This window comes from Liolophura sinensis, chromosome 12, assembly GCF_032854445.1.
Source record: "Liolophura sinensis isolate JHLJ2023 chromosome 12, CUHK_Ljap_v2, whole genome shotgun sequence".
In the NCBI taxonomy this organism is placed as follows: Eukaryota; Metazoa; Mollusca; class Polyplacophora; order Chitonida; family Chitonidae; genus Liolophura; species Liolophura sinensis.
Window position 1 is genome coordinate 9,816,202 of NC_088306.1, and position 27,711 is coordinate 9,843,912.

At 40.6% G+C, this 27,711-nt stretch overlaps 1 protein-coding gene across 1 annotated transcript; it reads left to right on the forward strand.

The window, feature by feature from the left end:
- Positions 1-7,817: 7,817 nt before the first annotated feature.
- On the forward strand, positions 7,818-27,477 carry LOC135479251 (calpain-5-like). The gene is given in 14 exon segments (XM_064759064.1): positions 7,818-7,841; positions 11,993-12,265; positions 16,457-16,588; positions 16,931-17,139; positions 17,629-17,821; positions 19,064-19,260; positions 19,437-19,449; positions 19,451-19,515; positions 20,234-20,414; positions 21,427-21,540; positions 25,009-25,205; positions 25,704-25,825; positions 26,426-26,565; positions 27,216-27,477. Coding segments are annotated over 13 exon segments (1,923 nt in total). The 5' UTR covers positions 7,818-7,841; positions 11,993-12,088; the 3' UTR covers positions 27,399-27,477.
- The last annotated feature ends 234 nt before the right edge of the window (positions 27,478-27,711 follow it).

Sequence of the window (27,711 nt, forward strand, 5' to 3'; positions counted from 1 at the left end):
AATGGGTACATGTATATTAGAGTAACCTTCACAAGGTATCAGCTGTTGGAGCTACCTCTTCCCAGGCTGGTTTAATACTTGTCCCTGGACAAAAAACACGTGCAGATACGATGGTGAACGAAAGCCGTTATTTACTGTCTATGAACCAGTTGGATATTACACACACTACAAGTAGCTAACTATAAAAGTAATTATTAATCATCAAAAGAAAATAAAAATACTCAGGAATATAACACATGTTGGTCTGGCCTTGAAAGCCATGTGATTCTCAACGTGTGTGACAAATATGTTTTATAGTGGCTTCCTGATCCAAGCTGCTCACTGTACATGCTGTGCACCCTTACCCCACCCCCCACTCCCACTCCCACTCCCAACCACCACCCCCACCCCCACTCCATGTAGCCATTGTGCTGTCTGAGGATTCCACTGGACATGTACATGTATGATGGCAGACTGTACTGCAATACAACCAACTTCATAAGCAAATTTATAGGCTTTGCAAAAGTTACAGTAAATAAAAGGAAAAAAAAATCTGTTAGGAAGTTCTGTTGATGACATTATTAGCAACTTGTTCACGTAACCAATTTGAACAAACGGTTGGTCTGTTTATGCGTCGTGGCAAAACTGAACAATCGGTCATTCAAGGCTTAAACCCATAACCAATTTTTGGTCCGCTCACCTTAGCCAATATATTATGTAATTGTAGCAAGAATATTGAGTTTCTCTTTGGTCACATGGTTAGACCATCTAATGAACAACATACTCATATCTTTCCTTTTCCAAAAGACTGGTAAAAAATGTAACATTCTACACGTACTTTCAGCGCTACAAAAATATGTCCCAAAAATTAGAAGAAGTAGGATAATCATCATTTTACCTCTGAAAGGAAAGGCAGCTGTAAATTGTACCACACACACCCCCTCCTGCCTTGCCCATCCATCAGCCCTAGGGCCTAGCCTATCAGCAGCTCCCTGACCAGTCAGCTGATGACTGGTCAGGGACCCACAACATGTAGTACATGGATACAGGAAGACATATGTAACGTAAATAACCGAAAATTTGTCCACAAGTAAAGTTTCCCTGATTCATAGGGTGTTTCTGTTGTGTTGATCTTAGAAAGGTACTTGGTAATTTGTTTAATATGATATGAATATCATACTGGGAAAATGTAACTTTTAGCACACAAAGTACATGTAAATTTAATATGCACGAGTACAGCATAAAACATCAAGCAAATAAACAGAAGATGCATGATATTTTCTTACCTCATTTATTTGCCTGCTAGAATTTCCCTGTTTTGGGGTCAGAGTTTTAGGTTGTTTACTGTACCAAAATTTACTGGTGTAGCTGTGGGCTTGGTCTCCCTTCATACCCTGACGTCCAACTCTGAGCTAGATGCTGGTGTTCATGTACAAAGAAAGATTATGGTTATATGGCATATAACGAAAATTATTCTCTGAAAAGTTTTTCAATTTTCTTAAAGTTTTGGACATATTTTATGCTGCTCAGGTACCCCCCCCCCCCCCTTACTAAGCATATCATTATTTTCTGCCAGTGGTCGAACATTTTTGTTCATGTGGCAGTGTGCTTGATTACAGGCTGCTTAATTTGCAGAGTGACCACTGCATGGGACTTTAGAAGGAATGTAGCTTAACGCCATTTTTGCGTGGCCTCCGTGGCTCAGTCGGTTAGCGCGCTAGCGCAGTGTAATGACCCAGGAGCCTCTCACCAATGCGGTCGCTGTGAGTTCAAGTCCAGCTCGTGCTGGCTTCCTCTCTAGCCGTACGTGGGAAGGTCTTGCAGCAACCTGCAGATGGTCGTGGTTTTTCCCCGGGCTGTGCCCGGTTTCCTCCCACCATAATGCTGGCCACCTTCGTAGAAGTGAAATATTGTTGAGTACGGGATAAAACACCAGTCAAATAAATAAATAAATAAAGCCATTTTGGGGGGTTTTTTTTGGCCTCCAAAGATCAAGGCTGAGTAGCATGTACACATATTTTGATATTATTAGGAAATATAAACCATACATTTGAGGTCGACATGTGTGCTGTAGGTATGCCAGTTTATAGTGACATTGTGCATTAAGAACAGATTTATCTTAGGTTGTACAGACTGACAGTTTAAAGTGTGTCGAAAATTCTTCAATCATTTTGAGGGGCCTCAGTGGCTCAGTCGGTTAGCGCGCTAGCGCAGCGTATTGACCCAGGAGCCTCTCACTAATGCGGTCGTTGTGAGTTCAAGTCCAGCTCATGCTGGCTTCCTCTCCGGCCGTAAGTGGGAAGGTCTACCAGCAACCTGCGGATGGTCGTGGGTTTCCCCCGGGCTGTGCCCGGTTTCCACCCACCATAATGCTGGCCGCCGTCGTATAAGTGAAATATTCTTGAGTACGGCGTAAAACACCAATCAAATAAAAAAATAAATCAATCATTTTGTTATAGAATGCCCAGTCAGCATTATAATTCAAGATCTTGAGTGTTATTCTGTACAATACCAGACATTGTAGTTGCCTTATTTCCTCAAATTTTTCACATCTGAAAGAGCAACTTTCAGTGTGAATTGCACATACATGTATGCACATTTATACTTAAGTTTTGGAGACAAAACTACATTGGTTGGATTGGCCAATTTCAGGGCTTTACACAAAGTATAATTTTGTCTGTCTACACAGAATAATTCCCTCTGAATATGTTTGAAAAGCACCTTTGCAAACTTATGAAAATGTTGAAGAATTACAGTAATTTCCTTTTAATGATACTGTGTTCAGCATTAGCCAGATATATGCCTTAGAAATGCTGTTTAACAGCAACATTTAAAGTGTTACACTTTTGCAAAAGAATGTGTTTAAGCTAACTGGTTGTCTAGAGCACAGGTATGTCTACAGTAAACAACCTAAAAATTCACCTATGACTAAGTTTTACTTGTTGCAGGATTCTGAGAGCTCTGTTAATCTTAGAAAGACATTTTTAAGTTTCTTTAGAAGGTGGGATGATATCCTACTTGAAAAATGTAACTTTTAGCATGAAAAGTGAAATTTCATTTAATTTATCTGCTTCTAAACAAGCACTTTTTGGGGCGAAATGCTAGGTCATTTGCTATAACTTTTCCCCCATCAGAAGATTTGACTTTCTTGTGATATCCTTGTCAGGCACATACTGGGATACATGATGACAGTCTGGGCGTACTACTGCTGATCACATTGTTTCAAGGGCATGACAAACCTGTCAGATTTCCTGTGGTGATTAGCACAGATTGAGGGTAATTAGGTCAGAGGTCATTGAAGCGTGACATAGACACATTCCAAGGTCTTAAAACTTTTCCATCTGTGCAGCTTCTAAAACTTGACACAGGGAGTGATCATTACACATGTAACTTTAAGAATGTCTTATTGAACACTAAAGAAAACCCTCAAGATTTACTTACCTGAACTTTTAATACTAAACATAACACAAATTCCTTAATATCAACTTGGCCCTGACTTTTCATTTTGTAGTTACATGTAGCTTTATCAAGGAATCTGTACCATAGTATTTCCAAAAAATGGTATTTCTCAAATCTATTTCTGTGATGTATAATTTTGACATAAGTGTGTAAGCTATCACATTTATACATGTAATATGAAATGTATTCATTGAAACTTACACGTTGGTCAAATTTTGCAGAAATGTATGTGTTATTATTATTATTATTATTTTTTTTTTTTTTTTGCAAAATGGAAATCATGACAAGTAAATAAATTTCACATGCTTGCCTTACAGAGGTCTTTAGCCTTTTATTGACGACCTCTGTTGAAAGAGTACATAAAATGGCGTAAAAGTACATACAGACGGCTAATATTGACATACATGGGCATAATCCAGAATCACTGTATTATCTTAAGTCATAACATGTGGTTGTTGTGACATTACTATGACAGCACAGGATGGCCGCAGCTTTGAATGAAGTGGAAAGGTGAATAGGGGGCAGGTTTTTGCAAATTCGATGATGCAATGAGGTTTTAAGTATGGACACTATTCATGATTCACTTGTGGACGATTGATGATGCCAGGTATTGATAAAGTATTACTCTCACTTAAAATCAGAGAGGAAGCCATCATGAGGTGGACTTGAACTCACAGCGACCACATTGTTGAGACTCTCCTGTGTGCTAACCATCAGGCCTTGTAACAGTTTAAAACAAATGTAGCTGTTGGGGTTTCCTAATAAATCCTCACAGTAATAAAGTAAAAGTTTCTTTTGATCATCGTCATTGAACAGTTTAACAGGATTTTCCACCTGGGAGACTCAGAGATAAAATCGCTTCCTTAATCTGTATGCATGCTTTACTGAAATAAAGCACACGTGGGAAACCAGACTTGTCGCATATAGCATAATTTATAACATGGCTTGTATATAGTGTGTAGGTGTGTAATAGTTACTCGTTGTTTTAACCTGCCTTAAGGACATCTTACCTGTCTCACCTATGTGTGGGAGTACAGGTATTCTTACCGGCCAGGTGACTTGAATACACCTGTACCTACTGATCGTTGTACTCAGCAGACAAACTGGTTTGTGTGGGTACCTGTTTACCTGAACAACAGTAAGCCACACCTCACCACATCTTCTGTACTAGCTTACTTTTCTGTGGTGTTATCAGTGTTAGGCTAAGTTTATATATGAATGGTGCAAATGTGTAATCATGGTTGGATTATTGCTGTCATTTTTTTTTTTTTTTTTTTATATTTCGTCCTTTATAAAGTTACACTTCTCCTCGTCCCTCAGCAGATACATATCCCACTTTTATTTATTTATTTATTTGATTGGTGTTTTAGGGCGTATTAAAGAATATTTCGCTTATACGACAGCAGTCAGCATTATAGTGGAGGAAACCGCCCACTGCTTTGAATTAGTGCGGATACACTTGTACATGCCATATCTGTACAGTTGATATGTACATGTAGTGTGAAGTTTCAACTTGCATAATTGCAAAGAATGATGTTGAAATTGTTCAAATGACCCTTTGACTTAAGTGGTTTAACTTTGTGTTTAAAATGATGAGAGAAGTAGAAAGTTTTAACTTTGAAAGAATTCCAGTGTGGGGTGCACTTTGAGGAACACGAGGAACCTAAGTAATGCTTCCATTGTCATCTGTTCACACATGCTAGTGTGTATCATATACATGTACATTGTCAAAGCATTGAGAAATCTTAAAAATTTTGCCACATTGAGAAGATAGTTGTATATTGTTTCAGTATTTATTATTTACTTATTTGATTGGTGTTTTACGCCGTACTCAAGAATATTTTACTTATACAACAGCGACCAGCATTACACTGGGAGGAAGTCCATGGCCATTCTCCATGACCATTCTCACGTTGTAGGCAGACCTTCTCACGTACTCTCGAAGAGGAAGCCAGCATGAACTGGACTTGAACTCATGAAGTTATGTGTATGTTTTATTTGTATGTAGTTAGTGTATGGAAGACTGATTTCAGAATGTATGTATGTGTTTTGTACTACACAATTGAAAACCATCCTATGTTTGCGTGAAGTAGGCAGTGATTGCGATAGGGTGCTTCCTATTTGGGGGAATTTTTACACTTTTTAAAAAAAATTCTTGTCAGCCTTTTTTTTCACCTATATATACATGTATGCTATGCTGACATTGTTTTAGAAGGCAGCTCTTTAAAAAAACGCAGCAATTTATTCCAGTTTCTTGTGTTTTGAGCTAAACAATTCTTAATTATGTTTCTCTAAAGGTGTATTATGTGTTAATATATTTTCATGCATAGTTATATTTTCTTCATGTTTTGTCAACATTTCATTGTATAAAGTCAGTTGTGTTTCTTATACCTTTATAAGCTGTTCACAGCCCACCTGTCACTTAGGTTGACCTACTTTTTGTCTAATTAGGTCATCCCTAGCTGTGGTTGAAATATGATTCATGTCTGATGAATGTGTGGGGCACAGACACCTGAGGGTCACATCACCAGATCAGCTTCACCCCCCCTCCCAGAGCCCTTCACATGCACTTAGAACACAGTTACTGTTAAAATGCAATTTAAGCACATAAACACATTAGCTTTTAACATGCATGCACATGTATAATGCTAAGGCAATTTACTGTACTTACCCTAGATGTACGGTATTTCTTCAACCTTCTGGCATGTTTACAAGGTGTTTTTTCAAGCATATTCTGAAGGCATTATTCTGTGTTGACTGATAAAATTATGCTTTTTGTGAAGCCCTGAATCTGGCCAATCTAACCATTGTAGCTTTGTCTCCAAAATCAAATCAAAAATGTGCATAAACATTTTCATATGGGGGAATTAGGGTACATGTAGTTATTAAAGCTCATGTTTATTCTCAAACACCTCCTCCACCCAGAAAACGGACAGCCATCATATAAGCGAGCAGTTTTTCAGTATGACTTTTTAAAAACAATCACATAAATAAAGAAATGATGATTCAAATGGATTGATAGAAGAGCACTGGATATGCATGTATCACAATATGCACGTGTACATTGCTGCTTCAAAAAAGTACATTGAATTATACAATATACTAGTCTTAAATTGGTCAGCCTGGCCAATGGAGATCAAGGGGATGGCTTCATAAGAAGTCCTGATTAAAATTTGATTTATTGAGTTCCCAAGCAAGTCAGAAAAAGATGTCTCTGTTTGTCTAGGTCTGTTTTCACCCCTCTTCCTAAATAACTATATAACGGTTATGTTTTTGTTGTCTTTTCTTTTTATACTGCCTGCAAGTATTTCAGTCTGTGCAGAATGGAGTATAACACATGTCATAAGGCCACAGCAGATTGTACATACATAGATAATACATGTGTAGAGACACTGAGAGATTAGCATAAGAAACATGACAAGTTGGCCCGGTGTCAGTATAATGTGACTGGGTGGAGTGGGTGAGGTGTCATGCCTGGTGTCTTCGGCATGATATTTCAGTTGAGGCAGCACTTTGACGGCATGGACTCGCCCAGTTACAAGACAACACAATATATGCGCTCGCACTGAATGACTCCTTGTCATCTTATGACTGAAAGGTTGTTAAGTACATGTAGGATGTTAAATTCCAAGCACACACATACATACATACATACAAACATACATACATACATACATACATACATACATGCAAACATACATACATTCATACATACATACATACATACATACTTACATACAAACATACTTACATACAAACAAACATACATATACATACGTACATACATACATACATACAAACATACATACATACATACTAACATACATACATACTAACATACATACATACATACATACATGTGTACATGTGTACATTTGTAGTATGTAAACAGTGAACGAAAGAATGATTATGGCTAAATGCCATATAGCCTCAGTCTACATGGCAAAGATGAAGACAAGCATGTGTACATTGACATGTATGTATGGGCACTGGTAAGCTACATGTTGGCATGGAGAAATCTCGGTACAGATTACTAACATACGTGTTATAAAAGACACAATATGCTGACGTGACAACAATGTCATTCCCGGGAGGAATATTGCGTGTATCTGACGTACATGTATATATGAGAAATATTAGCTTACTATTTATTTAATATTTATTGTTACAAATGAATATATAAATCAATGATTTCGTCTTAATGCCACATCAGCTATATTTCAGTCATATACATAAACTACATATATATATGTGTGTGTGTGTGTACTATATGGGTATAGTGTACTTGTAGCGTGTAATGTATTGACATGCAGTGTAGCTGAGTAAGGAATATCAGTGTCACGGTGACACTATAATATGTCTGGGATCTCTACCGGTAAGGGATATGAATCAGCTCTGACTGCGTAAGCCACACTGCTGTCTAATTATTACATAAATTATGCCTCTGCTTTTTACGGAACCTTCTGCCTTTCCATTTTTTTTTCCATTTTTCTGAACTTTACATAGCTAGCGGGTAGGTACATACGCTGTACTCCCCAGATCCCACAAAGCCCATGGCACGGTGTGTACAATAACTGCTGTTCATGCATGTAGGTTTTGTTACTCCTGATTCTGTATATAGAATTGACCTATCCCACCATTCATATGTCATTGTGTCCAGGTTCTAGTTCATTGTAAACATGGCCCGTCTTGAACTGTTGAAGTCAGGAGTTTGCTAAAATGGCCCTCACTTTATATATAAATGTATGCATAATGTATTTAAGTAGTGTTAGTCATTCAACTTGATGCCTAAGTGTTTGTTTAAATAGCCAAAGGCTCAGATTCATTTTTAACATTATTTCTCTTCAGTTATGCAAAGATGGTTAAGTATTTTCATAGCTGTTACCATTATCCCAATGGCAACATTACCTACATGTATTTGAGGTGAAGCTTCAGTCAATCACCATTTCAAAGACACTTGACATTTGTCCACATGTTATCTCACCCAGCATGCCTAGTGAGTGATAGTATACCATCACAAAAAAAGTAGCTTTAAAGAAACTCTTAACATACACTTAACATGAAATTACAGTCTGAAATTTTTTAACACATTGAGGAGACCAGCTCCACAGGGCACAGGCAAAATTTCTGGAAGAAGAGGGCAGGTCGAATGCAAATGACTAATGTTTTCTCAGTGGTGATTTTGTGGCTCAATGACATCTTGTCATTTCAAACTATCACAGCTAGAAATATGATTCTGGCTGTGACAGACCTATAGAGAGGATCAAAGTTGGTGAAGATTTGTAGATTGACTTAGGTGGACATGATGAGCCAAGCGAACAAGTCAGTTGGACCCGTGACTCTGTAGACAGACACAGCATCCTCTTGATGCAATTAAGTGCACCATATTACAAAGGAGCGAGAGAAGTTAATGTTATTTTGTGAAGAGGTACTTCCTCTGCATGGCCAGCCTCTCCTGTCCCCCCCCCCCCCCTCTCTCTCTCTTTTCTCTGTGCTGATACATGCAGATCTGCATGTAGTTGTTGTATAGAGTGACTCAACAACCACAGTCACGATCAGGATCTGAATCAGCCACATCATTCACGTGATCGAGACTCGTCGTGTGACAGTGTGCTGGATCGTCTATTTAACTGCATGAAAAATCATGCCTTTTATCAAAAAGACATGCACTTTCTCTGTGTAATTTGTAGCATATAGCATTGCACACATCAAAAATACAACATTTGGGATAACCCATGTCAATACCTACAAATACATGAATTTTGTTGTGACCAGGCTGTTCAGAGAAATACGGGAGTGTCTAGCAACTCTAGTAATGAGTGCAAAATCATTCACATTGTTTGTTAGGTTTCTGAAATGTGATTTCTTATCAAAATAAGTCAGGTGTTGGCATCAGAACTGTCATTTTTATGCCCTTATGTGAATACTGTTAGTATCGGGATATGAAGGAATAGTGTGTTACGGTGGTGTCTTCTTCAACATGAAAATGATGTTACCTTTATATATTAGCCTTTATATATTTTACCTTTATAATATTTATATTATATATGTTCAGAATTCAGGTATGGGTATAAGTAAACAAATAAATAATTGCGCTGCGCAGCGTAATGACCCAGGAGCCTCTCACCAAGGTGGTCTCTGTGAGTTCAAGTCCAGCTCATGCTGGCTTCATCTCCGGCTGTGCGTGGAAAGGTCTGCCAGGAACTTGCCGATGGCTGTGACTTTACGCCAGGTTCTGCCCGGTTTCCGCCCACCATAATGCTGGCCGCGGTCGTATAAGTGAAATATTCTTGAGTACAGCGTAACACACCAATCAAAGAAATAAATACATAAATGAATAAAACAAATAAATCGAGTGTTTTGTTAATTTGCGTTTACATTTTTGAATGTGGTTAATGGTGTCAGGATTACAGGTGGAGGAAACCGGAGTGCTGGGTGTATACCTCCACCATTCACCAGATACATGTACCTTTACATGTGATAAACATTCTGACTTTATACTGGCCACTACCTGTGTAGGGGTGGGGCCTCTGTGGCTCAGTTGGTTAGCGGTCTGGCACAGCGTAATGACTCAGGACTCTCTCACCAATGCGGTCGCTGTGAGTTCAAGTCCAGCTCATGCTGGCTTCCTCTCTGGCCGTATGTCTGTCAGCAACCTGCGAATGGTCTGTCAACAGCCTGCGGATGGTTGTGGGTTTCCCCCCGGGTTCTGCCCGGTTTCCTCCCACCATAAAGCTGGCCGCCGTATAAGTGAAATATTCTTGAGTACGGCGTAAAACACCAATCAAATAAATAAATACATAAATGAATAAATCTGTGTAGGTGGGCAGGCTGGGAAGGTTTGCCAGCAACCTAAGGATGATTGTAGGTTTGCACTGGATCCTGTTCAGTTCCCTCCCACCATAATGCTGGCTTTCATCATATAAGTGAAATATACCTGAGTACAACGTAAAACATCAGTGAGATGAATAATAATAATAAAGCCAAACTCTAATCTCACCTGTCAAGATGAGCAAGAACAAAGTATATAAAGGCATCTGGGTCAGCCAGGGATTTCTGAATGTTCCGGCTTCTGAGAACTGTGTTAAGAAGCTATTATCTATAAGGATGAGTTGAGATAGCTGCATACTGTATTTTTCCTAAAAATTCGTTCAAAAAAGAGCATTTTGAAAGGACAAAGAAAGGTCATGAAATATCACTTTGGGGTGTGAAACCTGACGTCTAAACAAATCTTTTGAAGATATATAAAACTCGAAATCATCAAAATTACTTTTTTTTTCTTACATAATTCTGCTTATAAAGGGGAGGGGGTGGGGGGAGGGTCATTACCAGAGCCTTCAAAAAGGGCAAGTAGCAGGCTGCAGACAGGATGGAATAATCTTGTAGCGAGTGTACAACTGTCACCTGAGTAATGTATGGCCATGAACTTCGTGTACAAATACATGTATGTTAATATATAAGAATGTGTGTGTTTGTAATCATCAAAGGTCAACTTGAGCAGCATTTGAACATCTTCATAATACATTCTGTTGAGCTAACACAGTTTTCTGTGCAGGTATATGCTCCTCACGCATACCTTTTCTGCCCCTCAGACCTCGCTCTAGCTGTTAAGTTGCAGTGTAGACGACCATGTAAGTTTGGGTATGTGTCAGTGATGCAGTCATGCATGGCATTGTCCTCAGTAACCGTAATTAAAATAGCTTACATTTATCTATGCAGAATATGATTGGGCAGGTGTAATACCTGCTGTAGTTTACTGCTCACAACCTACATGGAACTCAAGGTATTCTTCAAGCCCAGGTAAGAAGGTACAATGTACCTGTAAACTGATATTAAAGATGTAGGTATTTTTATTGCAAAGTATATTGTGTGATATTTTGCTTATAAGTAATTACTTTCGTTGATCTAGGTCCAGTGTGAAACCATAGTACAATCATTTTGCTTTAACTTTCTTCTGGGAAGTTGATTCACATGGATGGTTATGGGTTTTCCCCAGGCTCTGTCCTGTTTCCTCCCACCATAAGAACATGCAGGTGCTAGGACCAGTCTGCTAATAGGATCATTATATGTCAGTCACCATCTAAGATGTGTCCATTCCAAATATAGTTTAATATTGGGACTGAGATATATCTCAGTGGGTGTTAAGCTGCACAACTCCTAACCACATGATATTTAGGGGTATGGTATTTTTCAGTTCCATTGTGCTCGCTGATTTGTGTAGTAAAACAAAGCGGTTGACGGAACTTGTGGTGCCGTTAAAGCAGACCACATGTAAATCTTTCACGAACATTATGTACATGTCTTAGCTTCAGTGGTTTACCCCAGTTACTGGAATTTCTACCATCCACAAAACTGACCTGGAGTGACTGCCATCACGCATAGTGGAAAAACCAATCAGTCAATCAATTGTTCTAACAGAGTTATGGCCCTTGGCAAAAAAAAAGGCCTTTTGGAAAATGACTGTTGTTTGCATACTTGTGCAGGAGATGTGCATGTGTTACATTGGCTTCTGTGCTAAATTAATGCACATATATTTACATTACGATTGTTTTAGGTCACTGAATGTAAACTTGACCTTCACCTCCCACCTGAAGCTAGTCGTGTGTGTTGGCCGCCGTCGTCATTGTAGTGTCCAGTCCACTCCAGCAAAATGATGAAGATATTTGGGGAGACGGTGGAACCATACAAGAACCAGCACTATGCAGCTCTCAAGAAGGACTGTCAGGCCAAAGGTCACTTGTTCTATGACATGGAGTTTCCTCCAGAGGACAGGTCTCTGTTTTACACGCCTGGGAAACTGTCAGGGGTACAGTGGAAGAGACCAAAGGTTAGCCTCCTATATCCTATATTAACTTATTTGATTTATTTATTTCATTGATGTTTTATCCCGTATTGAAGAATATTTCACTTGTACGACGATGACCAGCATTATGGTTTGGGGAAACCAGGCAGAGCCCAAAGGGAACCCCCAGACCATCCGCAGGTTGCTGACAGACCCTCCCACGCATGGCCAAAGAGGAAGCCATCACGAGGTGGACTTGAACTCACAGTGACTGTATTGGTGACATGCTACTTAAATTGTCACTAAATCTCGGTGTTTTCTTTAGTGTTTTAGTCCTCGTTGAATTTGGCCTTGGCAAGCATCCTCTTAGTGTATGTTTATCTGCCCGTCTTTACATCTTTGTCTTTGTGTGTCCGTCTGTCTGTTCATGTGTCATTGTGTGTCTGTCTGTCTGTTCATGTGTCATCGTGTGTCCGTTTCTGTTCATGTGTCATTGTGTGTCCGTCTGTCTGTTCATGTGTCATTGTGTGTCCGTCTGTCTGTTCATGTGTCATTGTGTGTCCGTTTCTGTTCATGTGTCATTGTGTGTCCGTCTGTCTGTTCATGTGTCATTGTGTGTCTGTCTCTGTTCATGTGTCATTGTGTGTCCGTTTCTGTTCATGTGTCATTGTGTGTCCGTCTGTCTGTTCATGTGTCATTGTGCGTGTGTCTGTCTGTTCATGTGTCATTGTGTATCCGTCTGTCTGTTCATGTGTCATTGTGCGTGTGTCTGTCTGTTCATGTGTCATTGTGTGTCCGTCTGTCTGTTCATGTGTCATTGTGTGTCCGTCTGTCTGTTCATGTGTCATTGTGTGTCCGTCTCTCTGTTCATGTGTCATTGTGTGTCCGTCTGTCTGTTCATGTGTCATTGTGTGTCTGTCTCTGTTCATGTGTCATTGTGTGTCCGTTTCTGTTCATGTGTCATTGTGTGTCCGTCTGTCTGTTCATGTGTCATTGTGCGTGTGTCTGTCTGTTCATGTGTCATTGTGTGTCCGTCTGTCTGTTCATGTGTCATTGTGCGTGTGTCTGTCTGTTCATGTGTCATTGTGTATCCGTCTGTCTGTTCATGTGTCATTGTGCGTGTGTCTGTCTGTTCATGTGTCATTGTGTGTCCGTCTGTCTGTTCATGTGTCATTGTGTGTCCGTCTGTCTGTTCATGTGTCATTGTGTGTCCGTCTGTCTGTTCATGTGTCATTGTGTGTCCGTCTGTCTGTTCATGTGTCATTGTGTGTCCGTCTCTCTGTTCATGTGTCATTGTGTGTCCGTCTGTCTGTTCATGTATCTTTGTGTGTCTGTCTGTCTGTTCATGTATCTTTGTGTGTCTGTCTGTCTGTTCATGTATCTTTGTCTGTCCATCTGTCTGTTCATGTGTCATTGTGTGTCTGTCTGTCTGTTCATGTATCTTTGTGTGTCTGTCTGTCTGTTCATGTATCTTTGTGTGTCCATTTGTCTGTTCATGTATCTTTGTGTATCCGTCTGTCTGTTCATGTATCTTTTTGTATGTGTCTGTTCATATGTGTCTGTTCACATGTGTTTGTCTAGCTGTCTGTTCATGTATCTTTGTCTGTCTGTTTTTGTACGTGCTTTCTTTCATTTCCTCATGTCTGTGTGTTCACCCGTGTATTTATCTTTTTAAATACTTCTATGTTTGTCTTTTTACATATATGTTCGTCCATCTGTTCGTGCATATATATTCATTAAAGGTCGGAAAACACCAGTCAGGTAAATAAATATAGGGTCGTTTAATTTAATAATGCTTTTGCTCTTCTGGATAATTGTAATTATAACCTGGGGATAGGTTATAATATAAAATATTAACTATACTTCCGGGGGTCTCCATTGGTTAGTATGCCGGCAGGGCGCAATGATCCAGGATTCCCTTACCAATATGGTCGCAGTGAGTTTAAGCCCAGGTCATGCTGGCTTCCTTTCTGGCCGTACATCAGCAACCTGCAGATGGTTGTGGGTTTCCACCGGATTCTACCTGGTTTCGTCCCACCATAATGCTAGCCATCGGCATATAGGTGAAATATTCCTGAGGACGGCGTAAAACACCAATACATTAATGAATGATAAATGAAGAAATTTACTTCCACATTGCGAACCACATAACGAGCTACAGTGGGTAATTGTGGACTGTTATTCCTTGGTTTTGATTATTATTTTTTTATTTGAAGAGTAGAATACTAACACTTACAGTTTACAGTCACATGTAGGTCATAGTGACTTGTGTTGGCACAGCTTAGAAATGGTGTGAGGACTCATACTGAAATGTTCCTTACAAGATACATGAACATTTAGTATAAAATATAGGTATCAAAAGTAGGACTTTTCTGATGTGTTGAAATAATGGAAGAAAAAAAGTAAAACAAGCGAGCTTGTCTCAACTTTCTACGTCTTTGTACTTCGACTGGAATTGTGAACATGCTTTTCATATTGTGGAATAAATTATTACAGTCCAGATACAATATATACAGTAAATAGATTACTTGTGTGTGATGTACTTTGTGTACTGAATCGACTGTGGATGAGTTACCAAACTTGTGCACCAGGAAAACAATATCTGTAAAAGCTCTCTAGACTGCTGTTTATAAAAAAAGATATACTTTTTTGGTGTAAAAATGGGAAAAGTGGCCAGTTTCATGCATGCATGTATATGTGTCTAGGACTTACTCTGTTATTTGCAGAGGCTGTGTCTGTATTTCCATGGTTACCGACCATGCAGTCATGTGAGGCACTGCTAAATCTTCCATCCAGCTATCTTGCTACCCCCTGCTTCTGTCTGCTTCCAGTGTGTAAACTTGGGTGTCAGTCTGTAGATCCTCTATACATGTGACCTAGTTTATATGCCAAACTTCTTGTCCATGTTGTCATGGCATATGAAACCAGTGTATGTCCACATTCACAACTGCAATGTGCTCAGTTTTCTGAACTCCCCTTCAGTTAACCTCTCCAAACCTATGACATATACAACTACACACAGATTATGTGGTCTTAAGTGTCTACTGCTCAACTATGCCTTTAAAGGCCAAGTAGTTGCCTCAGACTGACAGCATTTCTGAAAGTACTCTAGCTTATACCATTATAACAAGATTGTATCTACAAATGAAGTCTTCACGTGGGAGAGTTAGATCCAGGGCAATCCTGGATGGAGTCACACCTAAGACCTTCAAAGAGGAAGTTGTAACTTCCTCGCTTGACGTTCAGCATGAAGGGGATAGTGCAACAACTGGTTGACCTGTATCAGTATAATGGCTCTGGCAGGGCGGATTACTTGCCTTCGGTAAGGCATCTCAGTGAAGCAGCATTAGATAAGAGCGGTGGAAATCTGTCCTGCAACAAGAAGGCACATTACATGCACTCTAAGGATTCCTTCGTTGTCAATTGACTGAAAAATTGATAAGTATGATGTTAAACCCCAAGCACTCACTCACTCCTCGCTTGGCATTCAGCATGAAAGAGACAGTGCAATGACTGGTTGACCCGTATCAGTATAATGGCTCAGGCAGGGCAGCTTACTTGCCTTCGGTAAGGCGCCTCAGAGAAGCGGCACTAGATAAAAGAGCGGTGGAAATCCGCCCTGCAACAAGGAGGCACATTACAGGCACTCTAATGATTCCTTGATCCGTCGTATGACATAAGGAAAATTGTTAAGTACGACGTTAAACCCCAAGCACTCACTCACTCACTCACTCACACCCATGAATGAAGTTAAATGTTATTAAATTTGCCTGTGTTTTCTGTGCAGGGTTCTGTTATAAACTTGTTTCATTACTCATGTACATGGTTTCAAACTTGTTAATTACCTTGTTGACAATAGAAAGGACAGATGTTTTAACTTGTTTTGCACTGACACAAACAACACTATTTATGTATTAATTCACTCCCTGGGAAGATCTCTCGGCAACCTGCGGATGGTCATGGGTTTCTTTGTGGGCTCTGCCTGTTTTCTCATACCATAATGTTGACTGCTGTCATATAAGTGAAACATTCTTGAGAATGCCATAAAACGTCAATCAAATAAATAAATGAATTAATTAATTAATGTAATGTTTTCAGTTGGCTTTCATATACATGTACCTTGTTGTGTCACTCGTATGAAAATAGCAAATGCAGGAATTTATCGACGGTGCTGTTGAAATTTTTGTTCATCAGTGTTGATGAAGGATGATCATCTGCAGATTTACAATGTTGTAGGACATTTGCAGCACTCCCAAGTTATTTGTGGGTGGGGCTAGTTCTGGAGATGTCCATCAAGGTCGCCTTGGTAACTGCTGGTTTGTGGCAGCATGTTCCTGTTTGGCTCAGTACAAGGAGATCTGGCACCGAGTGAGTAGCAATCATAGCGTGTAGATGTACAAGTGCAGTCTTAATCACTCGTACACGCCAGTGGCCGATTCCACGAAGACATTTCTGACGAAAGTCAAACTTTAAAATTCTTATTACGTTGTTTAATTTTTAAACAAGAAGATAACTGGTGAAGTGGTCAAAATTTTAATTCTAGAACCCAAAACTAGGCTCTAAAATCTTATCTCAAAACTGGACTGCATTCATGTCTGTTCCATGCTATAAAGGGACAAAACCAGGTATTTTGCTGGGTGTCAAAATTTTCTTTTCTACCTACTGTATGCAGTAATGTATCTAATCTGTGTTTTTTTTTTCCCCCCTCAGGTAATCCCAGATCATGAGGAGCAAGAATTCAACGATGAAAAGCCAGAGACGTACGCAGGGATTTTCCACTTTCAGTTCTGGCGGTATGGCCAGTGGGTGGACGTTGTTGTGGATGACCATCTCCCCACCATCAATGACCAGCTGGTCTTCATTCACTCCCAGTCCAACAATGAGTTCTGGAGCGCTCTGCTGGAAAAAGCTTATGCCAAGTGGGTAGTCTATGTAGTTGTCTCCCTTGGTTTATATTTAGAAGCCATTTACCATTATCCTTGTGTTGTGAAGTTTTGTAAATGTGCATAGAGACAATTGTGTGCCAAATTGTGAATCAACAACACAAGCCTCCTTCCCTAACATTGCCATGCCACGCGACAGACAGTTAATGCCATGCGACAGACAGTTAATGACGTAATTAGGTTGTAGTGCTATTGCCCTGCTGTACAAACTGCGACACAGAATGTCGTTGAAAAATCAGGCAAATTTGTATGTGAATTACACATCAAGTTTCACATAATTCTGTCACTTTTTCTTTTTCTGTGTTGAAAACTTCTCTAAAATAATTGGTGATTGTAACACAGTATATCTTTTCATTGATCTCACCATAATGTCATCTCGATCACAGAGGCAATGAAGGAGTGAGAAATCCATCTTTTGTATACTGTGGGCAGTCAGTATTAAGTACAGTCTTGCTTGTTTTTCAGGTTATTCGGCACCTATGAGGCTCTGGACGGCGGCGACTTGGCTGAAGCTTTGGAGGACTTTACAGGTGGTGTCTCTGATCCAATCGACATGGTGGCATTGAATGTGGCGACTGACCTGGATGCCAGACACACTTACTTCAAGCGCATGCAGAAGGACATGGAGAGGAAGTCCCTTATGGCTGCTGCCATCCCAGTGAGTCCATGGTGTTACATTCTCGCTATACCAGAGGTCTTCTCTTCAGAGTTGTGACAGTTTTGGTGGCCTTATGGTTAGAGCACTCTTATGGCTGCTGCCATCCCAGTAAGTCCATGGTGTTACATTCTGGCTATACCGGAGGTGTTCTCTTCAGAGTTATGACCGATTTGGTGGCCTTATGGTTAAAAGTCTGGAAACCTAGGATCAAACCCGGATCAAGTAATACCAAAGACTTTGGAAAGTGATACTTGTTGCTGCCTCACTTGGCAGTCAGCTCTGAGAGGTTAGAGCAAGGAAACAGGAATGGATAGCAGTGTCAGTGTAATGTGACTAGGTGGGGTGTCACGTCTGGTGTCTTCGGCATGATACTTCAGTGGTGGCAGCACTTTGGCAGTAGGGACTAAATCGCCCTGCTACAAGAAGACAGTATATGTACGCCTCGTCGTCATAACAGCGAAAAATTGTTAAGTACCACATAAAACTCCGAGCATACATACAGTTACATACTTCAGTGTTCATTTTTGGTGAGCTCAGCTCAGTTCAGATATATGTAGCATGTCTCGACCAGTGACGTGCTAGAAGCAAGTACCTGCTCTGACCAATCAGAGCATCTGTCTTAAAAGCGCACTGTATACTTGAGGTCTTATGTGGGAACAACATGTGACTGAAGATACATGGCCAGAGATTTCATTGCATGACCTTGTTAACACTAACCTGCAACTGGGACGAACCACCTACAAACGCACTGCTAAGCGAAAGAGAACCTATGATGTTGTGAAGGTTGTTGCCAGGGTCTTTAAATGGTCTGGTTGATGTAGAACCCAGTATCCTTGAATAAGAAAATAAATGTCTTACTAAGAAGAAAACAAGACTACTCTGAGCTCTACTCGGTTTCCTCTACCCATAAAGCTGCCTGCTGTCACATAGCTGAAATATTCATAAGATATTCAATACTTATCCAATAACAAGTTAGCAAGCTGGAGTTACAAGATTTTCCTGTAAAATGCACTTTTAGAAACAGATGCAGACCTTAAAATGAAATGTTTTATGTCAACGCTTACATTTCTTTAGGAGAAATTAATAAGAAAATAATAAGAAATTTATTCTACCAGATTGGCACTTTGTTCTGCCAGAGTTGGCACTTTGTTCTGCAAGAGTTGGCACTTTGTTCTACCAGAGTTGGCTGTTTATTCTGCCAGAGTTGGCACTTTCCACGTATGTCTCCCTTGACTGTTTCAGGCAAAATCCAGCGAGGAGATGGAGACCTCGACCGACGTGGGTTTGGTGCGGGGTCACGCCTACGGGGTCACAGATGTGAAGAGCGTGCCCCTGGAGGGCACTGGCATCTTTGGCATGTTTAACCGAGACACCATGCCCATGATCCGGCTAAGGAACCCATGGGGACAGGGAGAGTGGAAGGGGGCATTCAGTGACGGGTGGGTACCAAGATTGGGCAATTTATAGACAAATAAATGTTCCTAAAGCCCTCATAAGGATTTTTATTTGTTCTGGTTACTGAAAGAGATATTGATTTTGTTTTTATGTTAGCGTAGCAAGACTGAGTAGAACAGAAAAATTTACCGATGTACTTCACAATTTTTGTTGCTTTCAGGTCTCCAGAGTGGACAAAAAATCAGCGAGTCAGATCGTCGTAAAATAGGGCTGACTTTTGATGAAGATGGAGAATTCTGGTACGGATGTACTAAAATAGCATATTCAGTTTCCTTGTGTGAAGTGCCTATAGGACAAATCACTGCATTGGCAGATACATTGTACATACAGCTTGAACTGCATTTAGGCCTACACGTGGTTGTACATATTGGAAGATTATCATGAAGTCATGGCATAAAATTTTTTCCAGATTTGACCCCTGCCTCCAGTTGAAACAACTTCTCAGATCAAAATTGAAAATTGTTGCCAACATCCAATACGAAAAGTTGATCCAAAATTGTCTTCACACCTTCTTAGCCGTTTCGCTCATCGTTGCTTATGTCTGGAAGAAGTGAAACTCTTCAAGAATGTGGTTGAGACGTTCCTTGTGAGACTGCGTAAACAGAGAACAGGTCATGGTTAAGACAATTGTCTTTTCGTTTTTTAGGACATGCGAAGTGTGGGTTCATACCCAGCCTTGGCCAGAAGATTTATAGATTTCCCCAGCCTCGCTGTTCATGGGGCCTTGATGACAGTAATCGACTGTTCGCACATTGCAACATTCATATTAATACAGGGTGTTCAAATCTGTTCTTCACATGTGGGAAAGTTCATTAGTAACTTGGCAAAGGTCAGTGGTTTTCCATGGGCACTCAAATTTCCTCCACTCACAAAACTGGCTGCTATCATATAAGTGAAAAGTTTTTTAAAACATTCAAATATAAACAATACATGCAAATTTTGCCCTCATTTTTTCAGGATGACCTTTGAAGACTATTGTAAGAATTTTACGAATACATCTATCTGCCGAGTGGTGAACACGTCACTCTTCAGCATCAAGAAGACGTGGCATGAGGGGCTGGCTCATGCTGCCTGGAGCAAACCTAACCTAGCAGGTGGATGTCTGAACAACAGGGATACCTTCCTGAATAATCCACAGGTAATATAACAGGGATACCTTCCTGAATAATCCACAGGTAATATAACAAAGATACATTCCTGAATAATCAGCGAGTAAAACAACAGGGATACCCTCCTCAATGATCCACAGGTAATATAACAAAGATACATTTTTCAATAATCCACAGGTAATATAACAGGGATACCTTCCTCAATAATCCACAGGTAATACAACAAAGATACATTCCTCAATAATCTGCAGGTAATATAACAAGGATACCTTCCTCATTAATTCACAGGTAATATAACAGGGATACCTTCTTCAATAATCCACAGGTGATATAACAGGGATACCTTCCTCAATAATCTGCAGGTAAAACAACTAGGATACATTCCTCAATAATCCGCAGGTAAAACAACAAGGATACCTTCCTCATTAATCCACAGGTAATATAACAGGGATACCTTCCTCAATAATCCAACCAGGTAATATAACAAAGATACATTCATCAATAATCTGCAGGTAAAACAACAAGGACACATCCCTCAATAATCTGCAGGTAAAACAACAAGGATACCTTCCTCATTAATCCACAGGTAATATAACAGGGGTACCCTCCTCATTAATCCACAGGTAATATAACAAAGATACATTCATCAATAATCTGCAGGTAAAACAACAAGGATACATCCCTCAATAATCCGCAGGTAAAACAACAGGGATACTTTCCTCAATAATCCGCAGGTAATATAACAGGAATAATAATGTACAGGTAAAAGGATACCTTCCTTAATAATCTAGAGTAATAATAATAATCAATAATAACAACAGATAAATTCCTAAATAATGTACAATTAAAACAGTAATGAATTCTTAAATAATGCAAGGTAAAACAAATGGAATACTTGGTGGAACAGAAAGTATACTGTCCTCCAAAATCCTCAAGTAAGTCACCAGGGATACGTTCTGGAAAAATCCAAATGTAAAACAACAGAACCTATTACCCTAATAATAAAGTAGTTAAGTTTCTTTTGTTCTTTGTCATTTTCAGTTCGTCTTTGATGTCGGTCAGGCTGATGATGACGTTATGTTCCAACTGATGCAAAAGAGTACAAGAGGCAGGTCGGGTGGAGAAAACGTCACCATTGGCTTTAGTCTGCTCAAGGTAAACACATTACTGTCCACTTTGTTCTGCTCATGGTAAATACCTCAGTGAGGTCACCATTGGCTTTATTCTGCTCATGGTTAACACCCCAGTGGGCTCACCATCAACTTAATTCTGCTCACGGTAAACACCTCAGTGAGCTCTCCATCGACTTAATTCTGCTCATGGTTAACACCTCAGTGAGCTCTCCATCGACTTAATTCTGCTCATGGTAAACACCTCAGTGAGCTCTCTATCGACTTAATTCTGCTCATGGTTAACACCTCAGTGAGCTCTCCATCGACTTAATTCTGCTCATGGTTAACACCTCAGTGAGCTCTCCATCGACTTAATTCTACTCATGGTTAACACCTCAGTGAGCTCTCCGTCGGCTTAATTCTGCTCATGGTAAACACCTCAGTGAGCTCTCCATTGGCTTCATTTTGCTCATGGTAAATACTTCAGTGAGCTCTCCATCGGCTTTATTCTGCTCAAGGTAAACACCTCAGTGAGCTCTCCATCGGCTTCATTTTGCTCATGGTAAACACCTCAGTGAGCTCTCCATCGGCTTTATTCTGCTCAAGGTAAACACCTCAGTGAGCTCTCCATCGGCTTCATTTTGCTCATGGTAAACACCTCAGTGAGCTCTCCATCGGCTTTATTCTGCTCAAGGTAAAGACCTCAGTGAGCTCTCCATCGGCTTTATTCTGCTCAAGGTAAAGACCTCAGTGAGCTCTCCATCGGCTTTATTCTGCTCATGGTAAACACCTCAGTGAGCTCTCCATCGACTTAATTCTGCTCATGGTTAACACCTCAGTGAGCACTCCATCGGCTTCATTTTGCTCATGGTAAACACCTCAGTGAGCTCTCCATCGGCTTTATTCTGCTCAAGGTAAACACCTCAGTGAGCTCTCCATCAACCTTATTCTGCTCATGGGAAACACCTCAGTGAGCTCTCCATCGGCTTTATTCTGCTCATGGTAAACACCTCATTGAGCTCTCCATTGGCTTTATTCTGCTCATGGGAAACACCTCAGTGAGCTCTCCATTGGCTTTATTCTGCTCATGGTAAACACCTCATTGAGCTCTCCATTGGCTTTATTCTGCTCATGGTAAACACCTCAGTGAGCTCTCCATCGGCCTCATTTTGCTCATGGTAAACACCTCAGTGAGCTCTCCATCAGCTTAATTCTGCTCATGGTAAACACCTCAGTGAGCTCTCCATCGGCTTTATTCTGCTCATGGTTAACACCTCAGTGAGCTCTCCATCGGCTTAATTCTGCTCATGGTAAAGACCTCAGTTAGCTCTCCATCGACTTAATTCTGCTCATGGTAAACACCTTAGTGAGCTCTCCATCGGCTTAATTCTGCTCATGATAAACACCTCAGTGAGCTCTCCATCGGCTTTATTCTGCTCAAGGAAAACACCTCAGTGAGCTCTCCATCAGCTTCATTTTGCTTATGGTAAACACCTCAGTGAGCTCACCATCAGCTTTATTCTGACCATGGTAAACACCTCAGTGAGCTCTCCATCAACCTTATTCTGCTCATGGGAAACACCTCAGTGAGCTCTCCATCGGCTTTATTCTGCTCATGGTAAACACCTCAGTGAGCTCTCCATCGGCTTTATTCTGCTCATGGTAAACATCTCAGTGAGCTCTCCATCGACTTTATTCTGCTCAAGGTTAACACCTCAGTGAGCTCACCATCGGCTTTATTCTGCTCATGGTTAACACCTCAGTGAGCTCTCCATCGGCTTTATTCTGCTCATGGTAAACACCTCAGTGAGCTCTCCATCGGCTTTATTCTGCTGGTGCTAAAACACCTCAGTGAGCTCTCCATCGGCTTTATTCTGCTCAAGGTAAAACACCTCAGTGAGCGCTCCGTCTGCTTTATTCTGCTCAAGGTAAACACCTCAGTGAGCTCTCTATCGACTTAATTCTGCTCATGGTAAACACCTCAGTGAGCTCTCCATCGGCTTAATGCTGCTCATGGTTAACACCTCAGTGAGCTCTCCATCGGCTTCATTTTGCTCATGGTAAACACCTCATTGAGCTCACCATCGCCTTCTAGTCTGCTTCCCAGCACTAAATAAAAGAGCGGTGGAAATCCGTCATGCAACAAGGAGGCACATTACACATACATGCACCCTAAGGATTCCTTCGTCGTCATATGACTGAAAAATTGTTGAGTGCAACATTAAACCCCAAGCACGCACTCTAGTCTGCTTCCAGTGAAGAACACACGGTTACTGTGTTGTGCTTTAGTGTTAGTGTCATCCGTCCATTATGTCAGTGTCCAGTTAAGTTTTTTATTTAGCTCAGATTTGGGTTTAATTTGACAGGCGTAGGGGATCTTTGACAGCCTAAAAGAGACATTTGATAATGGTTGATAGGTTTCATAGGCTGATGGTGAGTTGTTTAAATTACATGCAGTTAAGGAGAGCGATTGGTTAGGTTTAAACATCGATTAAACTGATTGGATGACAGATTGTTGTTTGATGTTTGATTTATTTATTTTATTTTTATTTGATTGGTGTGTGACGCCGTAGTCAAGAATATTTCACCGATATGACGGCGCCCAGCATCTTGGCGGGATAAAACCCACGACCATCTGCAGGTTGCCTCAGATCTTTCCATGTATGGCCGGAGATTGATGTTAAATAATGTGTTGTCTGGATGATCACAGCAGAAGACTACCGTCCTAGCCTAATGCTGGCCGCCATCGTATAAGTGAAATATTCTTTGGCACAGTGTAAACACCAATCAAGTGAATAGATAAGTATAAATAAAGCAACAGCAAACTACTGAGGTTCTCATAGCCATTGTTATGCCGGTGCTTTCTAATGATGTGAGAGCGTCCGCTTTGGGGCCAGTAGATCCAGGATCAATCCTGGGTCGAGTCACATGTAAGACTTCAAAAGAGAAAGTTGTAACTTCTTCGCTTGACGTTCAACATGAAGGGCCCAGTGCAATGACTGTTTGACCCGTATTGGTATAATGGCTCGGGCTGGGCAGCTTACTTGCCTTCGGTAAGTCGTCTCAGTGAAGTAGCACTAGATAAAAGAGCGGTGGAAATCTGTCCTACAACAAGGAGGCACATACACCCTAAGGATTCCTTTGTCGTCAAGTGACTGAAAAATTGGTGAGTACGACGTTAAAACCCCAAGCACTCACTCACTAATGATGTGTGGGGGACTCTGTTGCCAAATGTTTTAATAGCTTGCTAGCGCACCTTAATGCCTCAGGAATCTCTGAGCAATGTGATCTCTGTGAGTTCAAGTCCAGCTGATGGTGGATCCATCTCCAGCCGTACGTGGAAAGGTCTACCAGCAACCTGCTAATGGTCATGGGTTTCCTCGTACCATTTTGCTGGCCGCTGTCATGTAAGTGGACTATTCTTGAGTGCGATGTAAACTCTTTCAAATAAATGAATCTAATGATGTGTATGCTGTCTTAATGCTGATATCAGTAAGACTTTTTGTCCTAGGTCGAGGAAAACCGACGATATCGTTTACACCAGCTCCAGGAGGTTGTCCAGTCCTCTGTGTTCAAGAACAGTCGCTCCATCTTCATGCGACCCACTTTGGTCAAAGGCAGATATGTTATCGTGGCGTGTACGTTTGAGGCGGGGGTAGAGCTAGAATTTCTACTTAGAATCTATACCAGTGCACCTAACGGATTCAAGTGAGTGACGAAGCTAATGACAAAGTACCAAAGAAGAATCTTTGGGTTGTACAGTTTTCAGTTTATTTCAGCATCAAAAGAAATATATTATGAGCTTTTCGGAACTAAATTTTATGTGTTTTACCATATCTTATGGTAAAGAGGCTAGACTGGAGATTTTGGGCATTTTGCCAAAGGTTGATGGTTTACTCTGGGTGTTCTGGTTTCCTTCACTCATGAAATTGGCTGCCGTATACACGTGCGAAAGTCTTGAGCATGGTATTAATAACAATTAAATTAATAATTTAATGAGGCAGCACTGCACGCATGTATATGAAGTCACCTGTAACCATGGTAACAAAACCCTACCACTTAGATGAAAATAAACAAAAGTTGCTACAGTGCAGTTTGTTCTGTAATTAAATGACAGATTTTAAATTTGATGAATTTTCCACCCCTAAAACAGACTGCCATGTGAAAAAAACTCTTCAGTAATCTGAATGCTGTATATTTTGGTAGACACATGTTACTGGACCAGCCTAAGGCACCATGGTACAACTGCTGCGCCAAACAGGCCCAGATGGTGACCAGGATTAAGGTGATCCGTGCTCAGGGGCTGGAGAGACAGGACAAGCAGGGGGGTGAGTCCTCAGGGATGAGGTGGTGGGCACATAACAGCTGTCCTCTTATTATCGTGCTGAGTTTTGCATGTTTTCCAGCAGTGCTTGGGAATTTTTCTGAAAGTGATGCCAGGTTCAGATCACTTGAATCACTGTTCTTTTGTGGCCATGATAAGACGAAATATTGCCGATGTTCAGCCATAATCATTCACTCAGTGTTCTCTCCCAATACATGCAATTGTTTGATAGTGTTCACAGTCTGGGTCATTAAGTTTAGCCAGACAAAATTATATCAAACTTGGACGATGTTTGGAGTAACTATTGCATGGAAACCAATCATGCATGCAAATCACAAAATTTATTAAATTTGCAAAACGCATGCACACATATTGGGCTGGTTGTAAGACTTGATGGTATGTTCCACAGAATGAACCTGCAAGCAGAATTTCCTAATCACCAAACATATTTTGAGTTGTCTTTGCATGGAGAGCAAAGCCTGACATACTGACAAACAAAATAGAGAAACTTAGTTGAGCTCCTACATGCCAAGATCTGCCATAAACGACAGTGGACAAACGTTACATTTTATCCTGTGTTAAAAGTGTTTTGTTGTTTTAACAGGAGCGGACCCCTACTGTGTCATCTCGTGTGAGGGGGAGAAAGTGTACACCAATGTTGTCAAGGATAATGTCAACCCGGAGTGGAACTCGTCTGCCATCTTCTACAGGACAGACCCCGTGCAGAAACCCATCAAGATACAGGTCAGCCGCAGTTAGTCCCTCAGTCCCTTAGTGAGTTCAACGTGAGTCCTTATTGGCTCAGATAGTTACAGGACTGGCTCACTGGACAAAAATAGTGATGTTCAATGGGCTTTTTCCATTATTGACAAAAGTTTTACAAAAGACAAGTGTCTACTGAGTGAGGCATCCTTTAAACAAGTCTGACCATAGATGGACTGAGATCATTTGAAGGTCAACCAGAAATGGCCCCGATAACAAAAAATTGCTTGCCTTCGTCACGTGCACCTCACTTTTATTTCTGTTCTTAAGTTTTGTCTGGCTGCAAATTAGAAAGGGAAGCGCCAGTGTCTTTAACACCCCCTCCCCCCCCAAAAAAAAATCCTCCTACGTAAATAATATTGTTCAAAGTGGACTGGAATGCCTGCACTGTTTACCCATTCTAACGTCCGTTGAAGACCAATTATGCAAATGCTTGCATTTGATGTGGGAAAGAAGTTTGTTACTAACATTGCAGAGGTCGGTGGTTTATTCCACCTATAAAACTGACCACCATTATACAAGTTAAGAATACTTGAGTATGGTGTTAAACACAAATGAGATAAAATAAACATGTATGTAGGGATTGTTAAGTCTATTCAGTGTGTGAACATTGTGTCTCTGCTTCATTCTAGGTTTGGAACCACAACATCATCAAAGATGAGTACATGGGAAAACATGTGTTGATGGGCTCTGACGAGTGCTCAGCTAAAATGGTAGAGGTCGACTTGTTTGGGAGGAAAAACGAAAGTAATGTGAAGAAGCCAGGAAAACTCATACTGGAGATAACGAGCTCTCGAAACCTCACTTTGCTTTAAATCCACATGCACGGCACATCAGTCTGTTAATTTCAACGAAGTGGAGAGCAAAATGGGAGATCTGTAAGGGGAGATAACCCATAACGGTACAGTGAATATCATTACCATGGCTACAGATTTAAAAAACAAGTTTCCTATTTTTTGCCTCATATTATTTATCAACTTTAGACAAAATCTACAGCCTTTCAAAGCAGTAAGACTATCGAATTATTACATGTATTTGAAATAGTTGGTGGAAATAAGTCATTTATGTGTGTACTGTCAAGTAGTAATCTATTTTGGAAAGCTGGAGGGCTTGGTGCAGAGTTTCCAT